This window comes from Pelophylax lessonae, assembly GCF_965119305.1.
Source record: "Pelophylax lessonae genome assembly, chromosome: 7".
Classification (NCBI taxonomy): Eukaryota; Metazoa; Chordata; class Amphibia; order Anura; family Ranidae; genus Pelophylax; species Pelophylax lessonae.
Window position 1 is genome coordinate 103,744,754 of NC_138774.1, and position 24,480 is coordinate 103,769,233.

Genomic DNA, 24,480 nt, shown 5'->3' on the forward strand with positions numbered 1-24,480 from the left:
TTCTGCAATGGTTCTCTGTATGGAGGCAGCCATATTGGTAGAGGCAAGGTTTTACTTTCTAATGTCATAGCCTCCAGCAGTAAAAAGTGAGTGGCAAAATACTGGCACCTCCAGTTCTTTTGAAAGTAGCAGCCAGTGGCGGCAGTGCTATAAATGATATCAGGAGATATACAGCTATGGGGCTGGAGGCACACTCACATTCCAGAAAGTGCACTTGAAGACAAAAGCTACATTTTTAGGGTACAGTTTGGGTACAAATAACACTTCTAGATATTCCCTTTAACATGGCAAACCTTCACAGACTGAGTTCAGGTCTGCTTTATTGCTGGAGCATTCTGCTGTGTAATAGATCATTGGTCGAACTTCACGATGTGGTTCCTGGAAGTAATAGTAGTAACTAGCAGAGTAATTCTCAGGGCTCATAGATGGCTATTGTCTAGTAAGATTGCCAACAATGCATTGGAAATTGAAGACAAAGCTTTCATAAATTAAATATTTTCTAGCATAAAATAAATGGAACATATACAATTAAATAAATACAGAAACTATAATTACATTTACTGATTGCTTTCACGTAGTCCATTTATTATTTACATTTATGAAATTCTATTGCACTTTTTGGGAGTTTATATGCAACAATTTTACTATTAACACTTTTATGTCTGCAATCTGTAAATTAAAGTTCCCCTGCACAATGCCCTCTTCTAAGGGAATGTTAATCTACTTTTCCTTTTGACAATTAGCAACCAACACTGTGCATAGTTGTTACTTGTCAAACTGGGCTGTCACTAGCAACTGCAAGTTGGAGGCTTCATTCACTAAATATTCCTTTATTGTGCAAAAGTCACTGCATCCTGTAGATGGCAATGTGCCTCTGTTTAATACTGTAATTTGAAGACACAATTACAGTATAACAAAAACATTTTTTAAATTAAAAAAAAAATATATATATATATTTAGGAATTATTATATTTTTTGTGTATGTTGAGCATGTAATAAAAAAACTAGGGTACACTTATTTATTACTTTCCTTTCTCAGGTAGCAGCCAACACTGTGCTACCTGGTAGACTGGGCTATGACTGAGAGCTTTAAGCCCCTTACACATGGGGTGGGCTCCATTGGAGCCTGCCTGCTCAGCTGGGAATCTGTCCATTGATCCCCATCCATCTGTTTTTTTGTGGACAGGATCAGATCAGATGCCAGTGGATGTCAACGGACATGCCGCCATTCCATAGACCGGAGGGTCAGATCGGGTCCACCCAAAAAACTGACAGGCGGATCCGAACGGTCCGCTAGTGTGAAAGGGGCCTTAGCTTGCTTCCCACTGTAATGATCAAAAATCAGAGTGATTCACTAAATAATCCTTTATTGTGCAGAGGTCACTGCATCCTGAAGTGTGTTTATTGTGTAATTGTCAGATACAATTACAGTATTATAGAACAATTTTCTTGTACATTAATTAATGTATGCTGACACTGCTAAACTTATCAAGGGCTTCCAATTTGCAACGGTCACAAAAAAGTTAACTGCCTGTATTTTTCAACATAGCATCCTGTTGCTTCACTGAATTATTTTATTCTTTCACTAAGCAAAATCGACCTAAATAAATAAACAATATGATTTCCATTTCTAAGTAAACCCATATGCTAACAATGATAGAGCCTTGCAGAGACATTATTTTCCCCATATAATCTTTAGTTATTATTTCAAGGCTTTTACACTTTACCTTTGCTTCAGCTTTCTACGTGTGGAATACAGAGCTAGCCTGGCTACTACCAATTTCCTTTCCACAGCTAGCTGGGTATATGACAACAGGTTTTCCATACAATGGCTGTGGAAGTCTGGTAACTTTATCATTTAGTCCAGTTTAGCTGATTTGCCTGAATGTAGTGATACCCAAATCTGATCAATCCTGAAAATCTCTGTCAGTCCCAGCTATTCAGCATCAGATGGTATCTGTTAGCCTTGAAAATTGTTAGCACACCATACACAGCCTGATTGTTGGAAGATTAGGTCTAAAACTATATCTGATAATCATACTGAACAATGGCGTGTTATGCATGTGCATTGAGCATCAGCAGGTCCTCCTATAGTCTCCACTGGCAATGCATGTGCCTGAGTGACATCACTGGAATATAATCAAAAGACGGGGCAGAGTGCTGTTACCCTATAACACAGGGTTTCTCAACCGGTGGCCCGCAGGCCAGCCCTCTAAAGAGACCCGCAACCTCCTGCTCTGGGATGGCGGGTCAGCATGCCCAGATTGTGGGTTGCCAACCCGTCATTTCAGAGCATCTGAGTGGAAGGAGCCAGTGCCAGGGAAAGCAAGCGGCTGAGGAGGGAGCAGGAGCCGCATAAGCCAATGCTTCCTCTATAGCACTGGCTCCTGACACAGGCGAAGTGCATTTGGAATACCTCTGCCTGGGACAGGAACCTTTCTAACAGCCTAGCTATGCCAGCAGAAGCTGAAAGATGAAAGGTCAGTTTATTAAACATCACAGTTTAGTAACGGGCATATTATGTATTAAATATCATAGGTTTGCAATGGGCATATAAAAGCACTTTTTAAAAAAGTTATTATATATTATAGTTATTAGGCTACCTTCACGCTGATGGGACAGGAAGGCTGCACAGGCCCCCTGGAGCATGGGACGGGGCCACCATTGCTACCTCTGACACTACACCAGTGGTAGGGGGGATAAAAAAGACATCTAAACTATGGGGTTTTACGCCCCCCAAAAGCAAATGTAAATAAGCCTTTACTACCCTGAGCCGTCCTAAAAGGCTGGTTGTCCTGAATTCAGGAGTTTTGGTGTGCTTTTAGAAAGTGCACCACACCTGCAAAATAGTGATCGACCGATATCGGTTTTTCGTTGCCGATACCGATATTTTGGCCAATGCATATCAGTATAGGCCGATATGCGCCGATATTTTGAACATTTAAAGTTTTGCAAAATAAACTAAATTTTCGACACAAATCTGTTACTGAACATGTTAATGTTTTTTTATTAACATTTTTAACACTGCAGTCAGTGCAAATTAAACTGCTAGAAAAAAAGCTAGACAACAACAAACAGCTAGACAGTGGATTGGAGGAGTCAGTGGACTACTGCTGCAGTAGTGCACTCACTGCAATGATTTTAAATCACGACTGCAGTCAGTGCAAATTAAACTGCTAGAAAAAAAGCTAGACAACAACAAACAGCTAGACAGTGGACTGGAGGAGTCAGTGGACTACTGCAGCAGTAGTGCACTCACTGCAATGATTTTAAATCACTAACTGCAGTCAGTGCAAAACTGCTAGAAAAAAAGCTAGACAGTGGGGAGTCAGTGGACCACTGACTGTACACTCACTCAATGCAATAATTGTAAATCACAACTGCAGTGACTGCACTAGTGATTTAAAATTATTGCAGCAGTGAGTGGCGCACTACTGCAGCACTAATGCAGCGCAGCGCAGGCAGTCAGTGCAAAACTGCTAGAAAAAAAAGCTAGACAAAAGCTAGACAGTGCAATGGATTGGAGTGGGGTGGACACTAGTACTATACTACTACACTTTCAATACTCCCAATTAAGTAGAACAATATTAAAGTGCAGAAAGCATAACATTTCAGCATGTTCACCAGTTAAACGACTTCTGTTTTTTTCGTAAATTGCTGCCACTTCACTAAAAACACGTTCACTTGGTACCGAGGAAGGACTAGGAGCAAAAAGGTATCTTCTAGCATGAGAAGCAAGTCTTTTGTAGCATGCCTCATTTTCTTTCCACCACTGAAGAGGATCACCATTTCTTCTGTCAATAACTGGTTCCTTCTTGACAGACCATCATTTGAAAGTTGGAAGGTGTTGTATGCAATGACACTGAGGTCTGACATATCAGCAAGCCTCATTCCTTTCTGCATGTTTGCTCCGCTGTCTCGAAGGAGCACAAGCATCACTCGGTCTTTGGTGATTCCCCATTCTTCAAGCATTCCTAGAAACATTTCTCTACTGTACTCCCCAGTGTGGGATCCTTGCATCACTTTTGTATTCAAGACCAATTGCCTTTTTGTCCATCCGCTGTCAATGAAGTGGTATGCAAGATTCATTAGTGACTCTGTTTGTCTTCCTCCTGACCAGCAGTCAGTCATGAATGAGAGTGAGTTGCCAACATCCTCTGGTTGCAGCATAGCCTTTACTTTATCAACGACCTTTTGCTGAATCTTTCCCAGCATTTCAGTTTGATAATATTTCTCACTCCTTAGTGTGTACCTTGGCTCAAGTATGGACATCAACCGCTTAAATCCTGAGTCAGACACCATTGTAAATGGCTGGTTATCAGTGACCATCATCTCTGTGATTACTCTGTCCAGCAGTTTGGACCTTCCATCTGAATCTAGACAGTGTCACCTGTTTTTTTTTTTCCTGAAACATATCTGTTATTGTTGCCTGGCCCTGGGATAGTGGAGGAGGTATTTCAAAATTACATTGATATTCATTTACCATATTTATTCGAGTATAGCGCGCACGCGTGTATAACGCGCACCCCTAATTTTCGATTAAAAATCGGTATAAAATTTTGTTTCACACCAAGCTTTCTCCATTCTCTAACATTCGTCTCTGGTACAGTGAATTCTCGGCTAGCTGCTCGATTTCCGTGAATTTCAGCATGATCAACAACTTTGAGCTTGAATGAAGCGTCATATGCAGAACGTTTTCTCTTGATACCCTGAGTTGCCATCTAACGGGTACCAGTATATCAATTAAAATATGAAGAACACTGAATTACGGTACGCAAAACACTGAATTGTACAAAAGCAATGCTTACCGTAACGTGTGGGCGAGGCGAGGAAATGAAGCGGCGACCATACAGCGGATAATAAGAATTCTCACCCCCAGTTCGGGCCGCCCACTGTACGCGACGAGGGGACGTTTTTTTTTTTCTTCGCCCTCGCGTACAGTGAGCGGCTGCAGCCCGGAAAAGGCACAGTGCGAACTTTGAAAGAGACAATAAGTTTAGAAAATGGCTGGCTGGCTGTTGGCACCCTGCCCTGCTGTGGGTGGCTTGCTGGCACCCTGTTGTGGGTCCGTGGCAGTGTGGGTGGCTTGCTGGCACCCTGTTGTGGGTGGCTGGCTTGCTGGAACTCTGTGGTTGGTGGCTGGCCTGCTGGAACACTGTGGTGGGTGGCTGGCTTGCTGGAACCCTGTTGTGGGGTGGGTGGCTGGCTGCTGGCACCCTGTTGTGGGATGGGTGGTTGGATGCTGGCCTGGCACCCTGTTGTGTGTCAATGGCTGGCTGGCACCCTGTGGCGGGTGGCTGGCTGGCACCCTGTGGTGGGTGGCTGGCTGGCACCCTGTATGGTGGTGGCTGGCTGGTACAGGCCCAGGGCCTTAGGTTGGCTGGCTGGTACAGGTGGCTGGCTAGCTGGTACAGGCAGGGCCTGTGGCTGGCTGGGTGGAACAGGCCTGTGGGTGGGTGGCTGCTGCGGCTGTGTTAAACACACTGTGCACTGTGACTGGTCACTGTAGCTGTACTATATGATTGAGAAAAAATCACTAACTGTCCAGTGCAGACTCCAGTATTTGGCCGCAGTGGCTGTAAACACACTGTGTGCACTGTGAGACTCCAAACAAGGCTGAGGAAGGTGGCCTAAGAAGGCACATACGCGATGATGTCATGGCAATATCGGTAACAGCTGGGGGCGGTTCTGATATATTGGGGAAAGTGCATATCGGCCCTCGATATATATCGGTGTTGCCGATAATTGATCGATCCATACTGCAAAATATAATAGAAGTCTATGGCAAAATGCAGCTTACCCACAGTGTGAAAGCAGCCTTATTGGGGGCTCAGGACAGTAAGGGATTTTTACATTTAGTGTTTGGGGGGGGGGACCCCATAGTTGAGATGTGTGTTTACCACACACCCCCAACCACTGGTGCAATATTTTTTTCCTGCAACTGCTAAAAGCTGGCCTCCCGTAACAGTAATGCCTGTCAGTGCCTCTTCATCAGTGCTGCCCATCAGGGCCGCCTATCAGTGCCTATTATTGCTCCCTATCAGTGCCCATCAGTGGCACCTATTAGTGCCGCATATCAGTGCCCATCGGTGCTACTCAGTGAAGGACAAAAATGTGAGTTTTTTTTTTTGGAGTTCATCGTTGGACACAGCGCTCCATAAATCATAACCAGTGGGTTATATTGCCTCCTCCAGGAGTAGGACTAAGCAGAACAAAAAAAAAAAAACACCTGGCTACGCCCATGGGCCGTCCTCAGCTGGTACCCTGTTTCCCTGAAAATAAGCCCTACCCTGAAAATAAGACCTAGCGTTTATTTTGGGGATGGCTGCAATATAAGCCCTACCCCAAAAATAAGCCCTAGTTAAAGTAGTTCTAAAAACATTTAATTCATTTTGGTATATAACACCCACCTCTCTGCTCTCGGTAATCAGTTTAGTAGCAAGCAGTATTACAAGTATCAGAACTCCATAGAGGGGTGCGTGCTGTGTCCATCAATGAACTGAATGAGAAATGGATTTTACGGTAAAAAAATCCCATTTTCTCTTTAGTTCATGGACGGACACATCGCTTCATAAATCATAATTAGTAGGACGTTCCAAAAGCAGTGCCAAAAAGAAAATAAGAGGTGGGGAAAATAACCCAAGGCTAAACATAAGAGCCCTTGACCAGGACACATGAGCCTTACCCGGGTCACAGGAGCCCCGCCTGAAAAATAAACGTTTAAAGAAAAACACCTCTCAAGAGGGAACAGCCCCTCTTAAACTGCAGCCTGCGAAACTTTGCGGCCAAAAGAAGCATCCACAGATGCCAAAGTATCTACCTTATAGAATTTTATAAATATGTGTATATATAATAATAAAGGTTTTGCACGGACGACCAAGTGGCCGCCTTGCAAACTTGCGATATTGAAGCCTGATGACGGAAGGCCCAAAAAGCACTCAGCGCCCGAGTAGAATGCGCCATGGCAGGGAAAGATAGAACCTGACCTTTAATGAAATAGGCCTGAGGCACCGTCTCTCTGTTCCATCTGGATATGGTAGCCGAAAAAGCGGCCAGCCCTTTTCTTGGACTGTTTGTAACCACAACTTCCGAAAAGACTCAGTAGCTGCCAGATACACCCAAATCGCACAAACCACATCCAACGTATGCATGGAAAATTCCTTGGGATGAGCCGGCGTGGAAACGCAATGTCCTCATTCAAATGGAAGTCAGAGACAACTTTGGGCAGGAATGATGGACAGGGATGAAGAACCACTTCATTCCTATTGACCACTAAATAGGGACTGCGACAGGATAATGCCGCCAATTCTGATACCCTGCGGTCTGAGGTAATAGCCATGAAGAATATAACCTTCTGGGATAACATAGGCAAGGGAATCTCCCGAATATTCTCAAATGGAGGTTTCTGGAGAACCAAAAGTACGAAATTTAAATCCCATGGCAGCAAAAGAGACCATACAGGTGGAGCCACATGTCGAAACCCCCTGAACGAAGGTACGAACCTAAAGAGTGCATGGCAAGGGGTTGCTGAAAGAAGATTGCCAGGGCAGACACCTGGCCCTTGATGGTACTCAAGGCCAACTTCTGATCAAGGCCCTGTTGAAGAAAGGTTAAGATCCGAACCACAGAAAAGGACAGAGAATGTGCGTCAATCGACTCACGCCAAGAAATGTACGCTTTCCACATACGATGGTATATCTTGCTGGAAGACGACTTCCTCAACTTCACCATAGTAGGGATCACTGATCCAGACAGACCTCTATCCCTCAGTACCTGGCTTTCAATAGCTAAGCCATTAAAACCAGCGACTGTAAATCAGCCCTTCGGACAACTGGTCTTCTCTCAGAGGAAGTCCACAAGGGACGTTTACAGCCACCAGGATGATTGAAAGATCCTTGCTCTTGATTCCTCACAGGAACCGCGGAAGAAGCCTTAGCCAAGGATGATACTGGCGTTACCGTGGCCCTTGGACGGCTGCAGCGTCTGTCAGAGGACCCCCTGACCTTGTCACGAAAGTCTGTATCCTTCAGTGGAGCCAAACCTGCTAAAGGAGCTGCATTTAAGACTGCAAACAGAACTGTCTTAAAGGTGGCTATCACCAGACTTAGAACCTGTATGCCAAATGGGAGAGAACTATCGATGTGACAGCTGCCGGTGAATCACGGCCTGTGGTCCCTGAAGTTTGTGCAGAGGAAGGACCACCCTGGTCAGAAATAGAATCAGACCTAGGTAAACCCATTCTCTGGACAGGGATAGGGGGACCTTAGGTAGTTCAGACATCACCTGAACCTTTGCAGGAATTTAATTTGCACAAGGAGACTCAGGACCTAAAAAAGGAAAAGCTTTGTCCCCTTTCTGGGTACCCCCAAAAGAAACATTTTGCGGGTCTCCTTGATGCTCACCAAAGAAGCCCACGGGACCGGAAACCAGTGAAGATGTCCCCCCACCCCAATAATGGGTGAGGGCAGACCTTCATGCTGAAGGAGTCTTGTTTGCTGGTCCGGGGAAGCTATCTCTATGCTTACCAGACCAAGGTTGCTTGGAACCTCCCGGGGAAGATTTAAAAGATCTATTCTCTTATTCCCTGTCCCAGAAGCATGAAATAATTTTCTATGGGCTGAGAAGGAGGGCCTCCGTCTGCAGCGAGGCTCATTCCCTTTCCTTTACTGTGGCAGGAAGGTACTTTTCCCTCCTGTGATACCCTTAATGAGGTAATCCAGGGTAGCCCCAAACAAGTGATGGCCTTGAAAGGGCAGATCAATGAGAGCTTTCTTAGAGGCTTGGTCTGGGGACCAGTTCCTAAGCCACAGCATGGGCCTAATCACCACCGCTGAAACAGAAAGTTTGGACAGCACAGGAGCTGTATCCAAAGCTGCATCAGAAATAAATTGCAGCCCATGGACCAACTGGTGCTCTAAATCAACATAAGCAGCGGGGACCTGCTCACCCCCCAGGCACTGGCGCAAAAGCTTGGCCCATTCAGTTAGAGTCTGAGAGACCAGGGCTGAGGCAAAGTCTGGCCGCAATGCCGAACCAGCCATAGTAAACATGCTGCATGCCACAGCCCCTGCTTTCTTGTCAGCCCTTAAAGGATGGGGATTCCTCTACTGGGATCATGGTTGCTTTTTTCAACCTGGAAACAGGAGGGTCCACCACTGGTGGACTAGCCCAGTTTTTTACATGGCCGCCAACCGGAGACCAGCCAGACTAAGGGAAAATGGCCCGTGATATCATCTGACTACACAAACATGGCCGCCAACCGGAGACCAGCCAGACTAATGGGCCATACACACTATAAAATTTTCTGAAGACTTTTTCCTTTATACTTACCAAAACCATATAATATGAGGTCAAACCTAAACACTTTCAATTTGTATGCAGTCTGGCAGGCACTTGCACTACATAAAAAAGGTAAATCTGAAGGAAATCTACCAACAAAAGTTGGATAGTGTCTATCCAGCTTAAGAGAAAGTGGCCACCATCAGCTACAAACACTGAATCATGCTGCCAGGATCTTTCCTGCACCCTGTGCAACACTGCACCCTCTGCAAGGGGACCCCCCCCCAAAGGTAGGACACATGTTTAGGGGAGAATCTGCTGTGCACTCTGCACTGATCTCTGCACTGAGACCCCCTCTGCACTTTACCCACACTGCAAACAGGAGAGCATGCACCTAGGGGTCTCCTACGCTGGGACCCCTCCAGACTTCCTGGGTGGGACACACACTATCCCATGACCCTTACAGAGTGGGGATAGCTGGGTAGACTCCAGGGGTTTCTGCTGCATTTTCTGCCCTGGGACTCCCACCAGACTCTAGGTCCAGACAGGGGGAATGGGAGTGGGGGAAGCCTAGGTCAGTGAGGGATTTAATGATGGTAGGAGGGAACCTGCAGGCAGGTCCGACCGTCCCTGGAGGTTACCAGCATCAACCCAAAAGAAAACTACCAAAAGGGGAGAGGGGGGGACTGTACTTACGCTTCCATGGTGCGGTTAACGCTCCAGACAGAACTCCTCGCTACCGAAGTAGGTGAGCTGTTGGCCAAGGGACCGCTGCAACTCAGACCCAAGCCCGGTCATATGCGACCCTGTGAGATGTTTGACTTGGGGGCCAGCCTCTGTCCATGAGGCTGGGTGTAGTCTGCACACACTCACTGGCTGGGCTGACCACTGGATCTAGATTATCCAGCCCATCGCCCAGCCTGGCAGTTGATTGTAGATCTCCCGAGAGAAAAAACAAAAAAGATGTAAGAAAGGAGAAAATTGCTAGGACCAGAGATCCCAGATCCCAGCCGGGAGCCTAGGTCCTTGCTCCTGGCTAGACAAATTAAAACTGATTACCTAGAGCAGAGAGGGGGGGTTATATACCAGCTGAGGACGGCCCATGGGCGTTGCCAGGTGTTTCGTGTTCTGCCTAGTCCTACTCCTTGAGGAGGCAATTTAACCCACTAGTAATGATTTATGGAGCGCTGTGTCCGTCAATGAGCGAAATAGAAACTTACTTATTTACAAAATTTTATAATAGAAACAAAGACATTTTTTTTTTCAAATTTTTTGGTCTTCTTTAATTTGTTTAGCAAAAAAAAAAAACAGCGTTGATTAACTGACTACCAAAAGAAAGCTCTATTTATGGGGAAAAGAATGATAAAATGCCATATGGGTACAGTGTTGCATGACCGCGCAATTGTCATTCAAAGTGCGACAGTGCTGAAAGCTGAAAATTGGCCTGGGCAGGAAGGGGGTGAAAGTGCCCTGTATTGAAGTGGTTAGATTATTTTACAAATCAGAACAGCAGCCCAGTCTAGCTAATTTGCCTAGAAGCGGTGATGATCAAATCTGACTAATTACCCAGCATTTTTTTTAATGCAAAGCTACAGATTTGAAAAGGCTAAAAACTATTTTTTAAATGACATCACTGTAATGGCAGCCCCCACAAATTTGTGAAAACATCTTTTAAAGTCCCTAAAATCTGTGAACTGAATAATTGCTATGCATGCCACAGACAGTTCTCACTTCAGATGCTCTGATATATGTGTTTGAATACAAAACATATGTTGTTAATCAATGTAGGCTATATATTCACATCTTTGTAAGATATTACTTAGTCATCGGAAACCAGCAACGCTTGAGTGCAGATTTAACATCCTTATTCTTTAAGCTGTAGATCAGTGGGTTCAGCAGGGGAACAGCAGCGGTGTTAAAAAGTGAGAAAACTTTGTTGGACTCCATAGTGTCCATTGAAGCTGGTCTTAAGTATTGACAGACAAGGGTCACGTAAAGCAGAATCACCACAGTAAGGTGTGATGAGCATGTGTAGAAAGCTTTATTTTTTCCGATCTCTGAGCGAATGTTTTGTATAGTGTGGATAATGAAGATATAAGGGATGAAGGTGAGAATAAATGGAAAAGTGGCCAGAAAAAGTCCACAGATAAAAATCAAAAAGTCTGAGATTGAAGTGTCACTGCAAGAAAGTTTTATAAGAGGGACAATATCACAGAAGAAGTGATTTATTTCCTTTGATTTGTAACAAGTAAACCTTGATATTAAAATAACATGAGGTAAAGATTCTAAGAAGCCAAGCACCCAGCATATACCAGACAAAATGCCACAGATTCTATAGCTCATAACCGTCGAGTAACGCAAGGGGTTACAGACAGCAACATACCGATCATAACTCATGGCTGTCAGTACCAAGAGCTCATTGCACACTAGAGATGTGAATATGAACATCTGGGTCATACAAGCTTTTACAGAAACCGTGTTATCACCTGATAGAAAGCTAAGGAGGATCTTGTGTAAGGTGACCGTGCTGGAGGAAATGTCCAAAATAGACAAGTTACATAAAAAGAAGTACATAGGGGTTTGGAGCTGAGGATTTAGACAGACGAGAATGAGAATAGTTGCATTTCCACCAAGTGTGACAAGATAAATCAGAAGAACCAAAAGGAAGATTGGAACTTGAAGGCTCGGAGCCTCAGAAATTCCCTTAATGATAAAATAGGACAGCATTGTCTGATTTGTTAGAAACATTGAGCTAATAAATTGCCTATGAAATACGATTTGGAAAGAAATTATCATGAACTCAATCATTTACAAATTCTAAACATGTGCATATAAGAAATGTTCATGTCTTAAATGCCATCAAATGATTTGGGGTTAGCAGAGCATTTTTATGATGCATTTCAGTGCTTTTTGTTTCCTTTTGGCATTTCTTACTGTTACTTAACAATTACTCAGTTCTGTTTTATTGCACCTGAACTTCCACGCCACAACTCTCATGAACTGATGGGAGCTTAAAAAGCAGAAACATTTTATTGGGTTTTCAACAAAATTCCAAAAGAAATCTTATACATAATAGTACATAAATGGAAGTTACAGGTTGGTAAGGCATAGAAAATAGTGATGGAACACATAAACAGGCATAAAAAAACAGGCGGGGATCCACTTAGGAGAGTATAAAGTGCAGAAGGTGTAGAGGTAGTCTCATGTTAACCATGAAATATTTATTACAGGTACTTATAGCGTGCGTTTATTTTCCCAGTGTTTCACATATATGTTGAACATTCAGCTCAGTCCCCGCAATCTAAGGCCCCTAACTCACATTCATACATACACATACTAGGGCCAATTTAGACTGGATCTCCCTTGTTCCTCTGTGTATTCATCCTTTGGTCAGGGACCTTGGCAGGCACCCTGCTCTCTACAAGCCGCTTTATCTAATTTCTCCTACAGTGGCAGAGATTTGCATGGTCTGCCTTGAGCAGTGCAAACCCCTCTATTGTCACAGGGAGAACATGGAAACTCCAGGCAGGTAGTGTCGTGGGTTGGATTTGAACTGGCAACCCTAGTGCTGCCACGTAGAAGTGCTAAACACTTAGTCACTAGACCTATTCACTTTTAGTTTATTAAAGATGGAGGCAATAAATAGGTAAATTGTTCCATATGTAGTCAGGTGAGGCATGTCTAGCTGGAGCTTTTGACACCCGTGAGTAATTGCCTTGACCTGAATATGCAGGGAGTTAAGTTGGGTAGTTGCTTAGGGGACAATGGTTGTGTATTCTATCCTGAATCTGTTCAAATAAAACTGTGGTTCTGGATGAACAGTAAATAAAGGGGGCATAAAATCAATAAAAAAAAAAAAAAAAAATAATATATATATATATATATATATATATATATATATATATATATATATATAAAATTTACCTGTCTCCTATTACTCTCCTTAAAAAGGATATGAACATTTGAAGGACAAAATGGTCACACATTTTTTTTTTATTGATGATATTTTGTTTTCTTCAGGTCTCCTCACTATTACCTGCCTAGTAGCACTGTCTTGATTCTTTTCATGTCCTACATTTAAAAAAAAATCAGGAAGAAGAAATGGCTTGCACAGATACATTCAAGGAAACAGGAGGTAGATTCATATACAAGATCAAAAACGAAGGGATTTCCAGTCACTACTTACCAACCAGCCAGCAACCAGCCAAATTAACTTGTCTAACAGTATGCGTTAAAAACAGGGGTTTAGTTGCACACATTTCATCCCTTCGTTTTTGATCTGTGTTTGCCCTTCCAGTGCTCCTTACTATCAAGACCAGTTATAGGTGGAGGAGGTGGCCACTTTTTGCAATATCGTATAACGTTTATATTGGTCAGGCAACGCACTGACACCTTTGCTGCCATTGTGCTATGTGCTGGGTGTTCAGTGTGACCCTGTGCCTTTAAGGAGGGGTGGGCTCCCTCCAGTCACCTGTCCTCCATCTATCTCATCAGAATACATGTGCTTCCATTGTGGAGACTCTTTAAAGGTAGAGTTAGGGACTGCAGATATCAGGGTGCCTTGGCGCAGCATGCAGCTTACGCATGTATTTGCAAATGTGTGCAACTAAACCCCCGTTTTTAACGCATACTGTTAGACAGGTTAATTTGGCTGGTTGCTGGCTGGTTGGTAAGTAGTGACTGGAAATCCCTTCATTTTTGATCTGCGTTTGCCCTTTTAGTGCTCCTTACTATCAAGACCAGTTATAGGTGGAGGAGGTGGCCACTTTTTGCAATATCGTATAAGATTCATATACAAGGCTTAGAACATCAGGGATCACAAAAAAACCTTGACCGTTGTCTGACTAGCATTTGTACAAACCATGTCAGTGGCCAAGCATTGCTGTGGTCCTACAGGTGGATGGTGAGCAGCATCCCCAGCAGTAGGCAGTGTATATTTTGTATCATTTTACTTTAAAGTAGTTGGGTGGTCATAGCTTGCTCTTGTGTGGTCTGCAAAGCTCAAACAGCAATATTCAAGTTGTTTTTATTGCTTTATATTACAAAATGTATATGTGTTATAAAACAAGGGTATTCCATGTTTATTGGACCATAATGCATACAATAATAATTTTCATGGCTCTTTATGAGATTGAGATCCTTGATTTTTGGGTGCCCGTATCCTGTTTAATGAAAGCAATGTTGTATGTCACAGTACTTTGGGTGCAGCATTTTAGGTCTTCATGACCTACCTTATGATATTATGATTTTGTTGCCCAATTCTAACCACCTTGAACTTCCTAAAATTTATAAGGACACACAAGAAGCCCAGACTAGCTTTAGACAGCTGGGTTAAAGCGGAGTTCCTGCCAATTTTTTTTTTTTTTTAACTAAAAATACCCCTTGAATAGTCATTGTTTGTGCATTTAAACAATGATATTCTCTAATAGGATTTAAATGTAAAGGACTGATTTGTTAAAATGCACTACATTTTCCAGCCAGCTGCCTGATTGCACACTTTGCCAGGAAAAAGGTACTGTTTAAAGCTGGTCATACACTAGTAGAATTTTTTCAAAATTTTTTATTTTAAAACTCTTGCAAAATTTTCTAATTCTTAGTAGGGACAAACCAAGGTAATGTTTGATAGCAGGGATGAGAAAATGTAAAGGAACCAAATGAAATTTTTTTTTTCTTGAACTAAGTTCACAGTGAATATAATTTTCATTCTGGAAAGTCAGTTTGTTCCAAAATTGAATATTAAAACCAAATTAAATGTTGAAGCACTTTTGAAAGTCCTCAAATGCATTAAAATTTTCATATGAACACTCAACAATCAGCTAGTGTAAGTCCAGCTTTAGCCTAGTGCTAATTTTGGTGGAATGACAGGAAAAACTGTTTAATTGCACATAAATGAATAAAAACATGTCATTATAAATACTTTGCTCACCCTGATAACATGTTGTCTGCAGTGAATGGGGTATTTCAGGAGAAGTTTACCACCTGACTTTCATTGTGAAATTATCATCTATTTAAGATTGTGGTGTTTTCCATTACAGCTTAGGAACTAAAACAACTGAAATTCAGCATTCTTAAACTGAAACTCTTTTCTTTATTGAACATTAGTATAGTCCACAGATATGGCTGCATCATTTACATGTATATAACTAGGTCTACAGATATAGTAAACTGACTGATAAAAAATATAAATAACGCTACATACTGTATGCTCAGTGGTTATAGTTATAATAACAGAAAATGACTTGTTTCTCCAGAGAATAAACCTCAGTAGATTGAGTCTGGAACTCCCAAGATTAGTTGGGATTTACATTCACAAGAAAACATATTTAATTGCTGATACAAATTGTTTTGTCCCAGTAGTTTTGTTAATTTATTTTAGTCAATATAGTTCGACACTTTTCCCACAGTGATCTACAGAAAATAGTGAATTAACCCTAACGCCATCTTTTTTATTTGTGGATAGAGTGGGTAATGGGCAATACACACTATAAGATTTTCTGAAGACTTTTTCCTTTAGATTTACCAAAACCAGATAATATGAGGTCAAACCTAAACACTTTCAATTTGTATGCAATCTGGCAGGCCCTTGCACTACATAGAAAAGGTAAATCTGAAGGAAAAAGTCTTCAGAAAATCTTATAGTGTGTATGGCCCTTAAGAAGTAGACCTGTCAGGTTTTAAATACGGTTTGCATCTCAAAAGAATGGAATTCCCTTTTTACTCTGACAACTGTCACCTGGACAGGAAGTGAAGGGAAATCTCCCCCTGTGGGCACTAAAATCCTGACACAGATTCTAAACCTGTGATTTTATTGTTGCCCGACACCATTGGGGGGCTTACCTTCACATCCTATCCTGTCCAACACAATAAAGAGACAGGTAGCAAAGGAATTTTTCTTCATTTTCTGTTCTCTTACATCAATAAATAGGCAGAGAGCAAGAAGAACTCATTCACATGGGGACAATAAGCAATAAAAGATTCAAAAACATAAAAGCAGTGAAAGTGCAACACCAATGTGTGTAGAGTCCAGAAAGCATTGTAAATACAGTCCGGTCCATAAATATTGGGACACTGACACAATTCTAATCTTTTTGGCTCTATATACCACCACAATGGATTTAAAATGAAACAAACAAGATGTGCTTTAACCACTTTCCGACCGGTCACGTTGACCATACTGCGGCAAAGTGGCTCGATTCCGTCCAGCGACGTAGACCTACGTCGCTGGACTCCTCCCCCTGTAGGCGGCGCTCGCACGCCGCCGAAGGCGCGCTCCCGCTGTTTTCAGTCACAGCGGGAGTCGGGCCAGGGGAGGAGTGGTGGCGATCGCCGCTGCTCTTCCCCGATCGTCGGGGAATCGAGTTTGGAGATCCGCCCGCTTGTGTAAACAGAGCGGGCGGATCTCCTAAGTGACAAGGAGTGACAGATTGCAGTGTTCAGCATAGCTGAACATGCGATCTGTCCTTGTGTCACTCAGTCACCCCCCCCCCCCACACGTCAGTAAGCACCAGGCATACATTAACCCCTCCCTCTCCAAAAAAATTAACCCCTTCCCTGCCAGTGTCATTTTTACAGTAACAGTGCATATTTATAGCACTGATTACTGTAGTAATGTCACTGGTACCCCCAAAAGTGTCAAAAATGTCAGTCAAGGGTCCGATCTGTCCGCCGCAATGTCGCAGTCCCGCAAAAAAAAAAAATCGCAGATCACCGCCATTACGCATTAAAAAAAAAAAACACCAAAAATGACAGAATTCTTTCCCTTAGTAAACGCAATAACTTTTGCCCAAACCAATCAAAATACTCTTATTGTGATTTTTTTTACCAAACATAGGTAGCAGAAAACAAATTGGCCAAAAAAAAATTTGATTTTTACATTTTTTTGGGGGGGGAATTTCATATAAAAATGTTAAAAATATTGTTATTTTTTCAAAATAAACGCTCTTTTTTTGTTTATAGCGCAAAAAGTAAAAAATCGCACAGGTAATCAAATACCACCAAAAGAAAGCTCTGTTTGTGGGGAAAAAAGGACGTAAATTTCGTTTGGGTACAGCGTCGCACGGCCGCGCAATTGTCAGTTAAAGTCGCACAGCGCCAAATCACAAAAAGTGGCCTGGACGTAAGACAGCAAAATCCTCCGGTGGTAAAGTGGTTAACTGCAAACTTTCAGCTTTAATTTGAGGGTATTTACATCCAAATCAGGTGAAAGGTGTAGGAATTACTTTAGTTTGTATATGTGCCTCCCACTTTTTATGGGATCAAAAGTAATAGGACAATTGGCTGCTCAGCTGTTCCATGTCCAGGTGTGCATTATTCCCTCACTATCCCATTTACAAGAAGCAGATAAAAGGTCCAGAGTTAATTTCAAGTGTGCTATTTGCATTTGGAATCTGTTGCTGTCAACTCTCAATATGAGATTCAAAGAGCTGTCACTATCAGTGAAGCAAGCCATCATTAGCCTGAAAAAACAAAACAAACCGATCAGAGAGATAGCAAAAACATTAGGTGTGGCCAAATCAGCTGTTTGGAACATCCTTAAAAAGAAAGAACACACCGGTGAGCTCAGCAACACCAAAAGACCCGGAAGACCACGGAAAACAACTGTGGTGGATGACCAAATAATTCTTTCCCTGGTGAAGAAAACACCCTTCACAAAAGCTGGCCAGATCAAGAACACTCTCCAGGAGGTAGGTGTAAGTGTGTCAAAGTCAACAATCAAGAGAAGACTTCACCAGAGTGAATACAGAGGGTTCACCACAAGATGTAAACCATTGGTGAGCCTCAAAAACAGGAAGGCCAGATTAGAATTTGCCAAACAACATCTAAAAAAGCCTTCACAGTTCTGGAACAACATCCTATGGACAGATGAGACCAAGATCAACTTGTAACAGAGTGATGGGAAGAGAAGAGTATGGAGAAGGAAAGGAACTGCTCATGATCCAAAGCATACCACCTTATCAGTGAAGCATAGTGGTGGTAGTGTCATGGCGTGGGCATGTATGGCTGTCAATGGAACTGGTTCTCTTGTATTAATTGTTGCCCCCTTGAGAGGATAAGCGAGTACTTACTCTTAGGTTAGGGTGGGACTACCGCTTGAAGGACCTTTCGACCAAAAGCCTGATCTTTAGCGGACAGTAGGTCCAGTCTGTAGTGTTTGGTAAATGTTCCATAACTGGACCAAGTTGCAGCCTGACAGAGCTGGTGCTACCCCAGAACCTGACTGTTCTGGGGTAGCACCAGCTCTTTCCACTTGAGAAGTCGCCATAGCTCTAGTGGAATGTGCCCTAATACCTATAGGGGCCTCCCTCCCACAGGAAATGTAGGCCTGGCTAATGGCTAAGGAACGTCTAGATGCCTTAGTACCTCTATTAGTGCCAGAAAATAGAACAAAAAAGGAATCTGATTTCCTAAATTCCTTTGTACAAGCTACGTATTGAAGGACATACCACCTCATCAGTGAAGCATGGTGGTGGGCATGTATGGCTGCCAATGGAACTGGTTCTCTTGTATTTATTGATGATATGACTGCTGACAAAAGCAGCGGGATGAATTCTGAAGTGTTTTGGGCAATATTATCTGCTCATATTCAGCCAAATGCTTCAGAACTCATTGGACGGTGCTTCACAGTGCAGATGGACAATGACCCGAAGCATACTGCGAAAGCAACCAAAGAGTTTTTTAAGGGAAAAAAGTGGAATGTTATGCAGTTATGCAAGTCAATCACCTGACCTGAATCTAATTGAGCATGCATGTCACTTGCTGAAGACAAAACTGAAGGGAAAATGCCCCAAGAACAAGTAGGAACTGAAGACAGTTGCAGTAGAGACCTGGCAGAGCATCACCAGGGATGAAACCCAGCATCTGGTGATGTCTATGCGTTCCAGACTTCAGGCTGTAATTGACTGCAAAGGATTTGCAATCAAGTATTAAAAAGTGAAAGTTTGATTTATGATTGTTAATCTGTCCCATTACTTTTGGTCCCTTAAAAAGTGGGAGGCACATATACAAACTGTTGTAATTCCTACACCGTTCACCTGATTTGGATGTAAATACCCTCAAATTAAAGCTGAAAGTCTGCAGTTAAAGCACATATATAGAGCCAAAAAGATTAGAATTGTGTTGATGTCCCAATATTTATGGACCTGGCTGTAAATCTTATTAGAATGGAAAAAATAATCAACGCGTTTCAAAGGTTAAGCACTTCTCTTTCATTAGGCCTTTGATGCTGTATAGGTAATAGTAACATAAAACGTGATGCGCTGCTGTGTTGACAAACGCCTATGTACAATGAAGAAATAACTGTGCATCAATAAAGGAATGAATAAACAAACAAACTTGAAGGTAATATAAAATTCTCCTAAATAAAAGTCCAGTGATAAATAGAGATGTATAGAACTGTTCGCCGGCGAACAGTTCCCGGCGAACTTAGCATGTTCGCGTTCGCCGCTGCCGGCGAACATATGCGATGTTCGGTCCGCCCCCCATAAGACATCATTGAGGCAAACTTTGACCCTGAACTTTACAGTCAGCAGACACATTTCCAGCCAATCAGCGTACCTCCCTCCCACACCCTCCCACCTCCTATAAATAAGCAAGGGCAGCATCCATCTTAGATCATTCTGAAGCAGTGTGTGTAGTGAGAGTAGGGAGAGCTGCTGCTGCTGCTGCTGCTGTTAAGCTAGGGACAGTTAGTCAGTGTTCCTGGTCTTGCAGTGTTCTTGGTCCACTACTGCTGTAATATCAGCACCCCAAAAAGCCCTTCTAAGGGCTGGTATTTGTGTTTTTTTTTTTTTTTTATATATATATATATATATATATATATATATATATATATATATATATATATATATATACCTAGCGTCCCCAAAAGCCCTTTTAAGGGCTGGTAATTGAGTTGTTTCTTCATATATATATATATCTATATCTATCTAGTGTCCCCAAAAGCCCTTTTAAGGGCTGGTAATTGAGGATTTTTTTATTTATATATATACATATATATATATATACAGTGTCCCCAAAAGCCCTTTCAAGGGCTGGTAAGGTAATAGATTTTTTTCTTTATATATATATATATATATATATCTATTGTACACTGCAGTTGCCTGCCCGCTGTGTGTGAGAGGCCACAGACCTACCACAGACTGTACTGTGTGCACACCACACTCATTTCGGGTGGCACAGGCACAGTACCTGGCATTTTAAAAAATATTTTTTTTTCCTCTGTCATAATTGCAGTGAGTGCTGTGTCAGGTCCACAGAGTGCACTGTACCCACTGCAGTGCACTGCCCACCACTGATATATATACGTTGGCACAGCATCTTGTTGCAATAAATTGAAAAAAAAAATATTTTTTATTATTGCAGTTGCCTGGGCTGCCAGTGACTGTCAGGTCCACAGAGTGTACTGTGCCCACTGCAGTGCCACTGTGTGCCCACCCACCACTGATATATAAGGTGGCACAGCAGCTTGCAAAGTAAAAAAAAAATATATTTTTTTTTAAATTGCAGTTGCCTGGGTGCCAGTGACTGCTGTCAGGTCCACAGAGAGTGTACTGTGCCACTGCCCACCCACCACTGATATATAAGGTGGCACAGCAGCTTGCAAAGTAAAAAAAATATATATATTTTTTTAAATTGCAGTTGCCTGGGTGCCAGTGACTGCTGTCAGGTCCACAGAGAGTGTACTGTGCCACTGCCCACCCACCACTGATATATAAGGTGGCACAGCAGCTTGCAAAGTAAAATATATATATATATTTTTTTAAATTGCAGTTGCCTGGGTGCCAGTGACTGCTGTCAGGTCCACAGAGAGTGTACTGTGCCACTGCACACCCACCACTGATATATAAGGTGGCACAGCAGCTTGCAAAGTAAAAAAATATATATATATTTTTTAAATTGCAGTTGTCTGGGTGCCAGTGACTGCTGTCAGGTCCACAGAGAGTGTACTGTGCCACTGCCCACCCACCACTGATATATAAGGTGGCACAGCAGCTTGCAAAGTAAAAAAAAATATATATATTTTTTAAATTGCAGTTGCCTGGGTGCCAGTGACTGCTGTCAGGTCCACAGAGAGTGTACTGTGCCACTGCCCACCCACCACTGATATATAAGGTGGCACAGCAGCTTGCACTCATAGTACAACAGTAACAACACATTAAAAAAAAAATGACAGGCAGAGGCAGGCCACCCCGCAAGGGCCGTCGTGGTCGTGGTGCTGTGATTTCCTTAGGCCCTAGAATAATGCCCAGTGTTCAGAGGCCACCACAGACCCTGAACTCAAAAAATTCTGAGGCCATAGTTGACTGGCTTACACAGGACACCCAATCGTCTACAGCTTCCGCTCGGAACCTTAATGCACCATCCTCCTCCAGCTCAGCTTCGGGCACCTCTCAATTTACCACTCGCCAGCCCGCCGGCACCACCACCAACACTAGCACCACAGCCGCTTCACTTGATCCGTCAGAGGAGTTATTTTCACATCAGTTTGAAGAAATAAGTGATGCGCAACTATTAGTGCCAGAGGATGTAGATAACGGGGATATGTCTCAGTCAGGCAGCATTATACACATGGACGTACATTGTGATGATGATGATGTTGTACCTGCTGCTGCTGCCTTTGCTGAGTTGTCAAGTGAAGCGGCTGATGATGACGATGTGTCTGTGGATGTCACCTGGGTGCCTGCTCGAAGAGCAGAAGAAGAGGGGGAAAGTTCAGATGGGGAGACAGAGAGGAGGAGGAGACGAGTTGGAAGCAGGGGGAGGAGGTCATCGCAAGGAGCTAGTGGCGCAGTCAGACAGCATGTAGATTCGGCACCCGGGGTCAGCCAGACAGCACGCCAATCAACGCAAGCTGTTGCCACCACCAGAATGCCGTCCTTGCAAAGCTCAGCAGTGTGGCATTTTTTTTGTGTGTCTGCCTCTGATATCAGCGATGCCATTTGTAACCTGTGCCAAAAGAAACTGAGTCGTGGGAAGTCCAACACCCACCTAGGTACAACTGCTTTGCGAAGGCACATGATCTCACATCACAAACGCCTATGGGATCAACACATGAGTAAAAGCAGCACACAAACTGAAAGCCACCATCCTCCTCCTGGTCCAGCATCTTCAGCCACGTCAACCACTGCTGTCCTCCATGCCCCCTATCAACAACCCGCCCCTCCGCCTCTCACCTTCAGCAGTTCCTGCTCGTCACCTGCCCACAGTCAGGTGTCTGTGAAGGAAATGTTTGAGCGCAAAAAGCCAATCTCGCAGAGTCACCCCCTTGCCCGGCGTCTGACAGCTGGCTTGTCGGAACTCTTAGCCCGCCAGCTTTTACCATACAAGCTGGTGGAGTCTGAGGCCTTCAAAAAATTTGTCGCTATTGGGACACCGCAGTGGAAGGTACCCGGCCGAAATTATTTTTCACAAAAGGCAATCCCCAACCTGTACTCTATTGTGGAAAAGGAAATCATGTCACGTCTGGCACACAGTGTTGGGGCAAGGGTCCATCTGACCACTGATAGCTGGTCTGCAAAGCACGGTCAGGGCAGGTATATAACGTACACTGCGCATTGGGTAAACCTGCTGGCGGCTGCCAAGCATGGAATGCGTGGCTCTGCTGCAGAGGAGTTGGTGACACCGCCACGACTTGCAGGCAGGCCTGCTGCCACCTCCTCTACTCCTCCTACTCCATCCTCTTTGCTAACCTCCTCGGCTGAGTCCTCTTCTGCTGTTGCGTCTTGCTCCACACCAACTGCACCCCCCCAGCTCCCCAGGGGCTATTCCACATGCCGGATACGACAGTGTCACGCTGTCTTGGGGTTGACTTGCCTGAAAGCAGAGAGTCACACCGGACCAGCACTACTGTCCGCCCTGAATGCACAGGTGGATCAGTGGCTGACCCCGCACCAACTGGAGATCGGCAAAGTGGTGTGTGACAACGGGAGCAATTTGTTGGCGGCATTGAATTTGGGCAAGTTGACACATGTGCCGTGCATGGCACATGTGTTGAATCTGATTGTGCAACGTTTTGTGCAGAAGTACCCAGGCTTACAGGACGTCCTCAAGCAGGCCAGGAAGGTGTGTGGCCATTTCAGGCGTTCCTACACGGCCATGGCGCACTTTGCAGATATTCAGCGGCGAAACAACATGCCAGTGAGGCGCTTGATTTGCGACAGCCCGACACGTTGGAATTCAACACTGCTAATGTTCGACCGCCTGCTCCAACAAGAAAAAGCGGTCAACGAGTATTTGTATGACCGGGGTGCTAGGACAGCCTCTGCGGAGCTGGGTATTTTTTTGCCACGCTACTGGACGCTCATGCGCAATGCCTGTAGGCTCATGCGTCCTTTTGAGAAGGTGACAAACCTAGTGAGTCGCACTGAAGGCACCATCAGCGACATCATCCCATATGTTTTTTTCCTGGAGCGTGCCCTGCGAAGAGTGCTGGATTAGGCCGTAGATGAGCGTGAAGAGGAAGAGGAAGAGTTGTGGTCACCATCACCACCACCAGAAACAGCCTTACCATCGATTGCTGGACCTGCGGCAACACTGGAAGAGGAGTGTGAGGAAGAGGAGTCAGAGGAGGAATGTGGCTTTGAGGAGGAGGAACACCAACCACAGCAGGCATCCCAGGGTGCTAGTTGTCACCTATCTGGTACCCGTGGTGTTGTACGTGGCTGGGGGGAAGAACACACCTTCAATGACATCAGTGAGGACGAGGAATTGGACATGAGTAGCTCGGCATCCAACCTTGTGCAAATGGGGTCTTTCATGCTGTCATGCCTGTTGAGAGACCCTCGTATAAAAAGGCTGAAGGAGAACGACCTGTACTGGGTGGCCACGCTACTAGACCCCCGGTATAAGCAGAAAGTCTGTGACATGTTACCCAATTACCGGCAGTCGCAAAGGATGCAGCAGCTACAAAATAAGTTAAAAACTATGCTCTACACAGCGTATAAGGGTGATGTCACAGCACAACGGGAATCCAACAGGGGAAGAGGTGAAAGTAATCCTCCTCCTACCACCACAACCACGCCGGCAAGGACAGGACGCTTTACAGACGTCTTGTTGATGGAGGACATGCGGAGCTTTTTTAGTCCTATGCATCGCCACAGCCCTTCGGGGTCCACCCTCAGAGAACGACTCGACCGACAGGTAGCAGACTACCTTGCCTTAACTGCAGATATCGACACTCTGAGGAGCGATGAACCCCTTGAC

General features: G+C 44.0%; 1 protein-coding gene across 1 annotated transcript; it reads right to left on the reverse strand.

Annotated features, from left to right (window-relative positions):
- Positions 1-11,094: 11,094 nt before the first annotated feature.
- On the reverse strand, positions 11,095-12,027 carry LOC309560198 (olfactory receptor 8D1-like; the record flags this gene model as incomplete). The annotated part of the gene is made up of 1 exon (XM_082263770.1): positions 11,095-12,027. One exon carries the CDS (start codon positions 12,025-12,027, stop codon positions 11,095-11,097), a length of 933 nt encoding a protein of 310 aa, XP_082119896.1.
- Between the last annotated feature and the right edge of the window lie 12,453 nt (positions 12,028-24,480).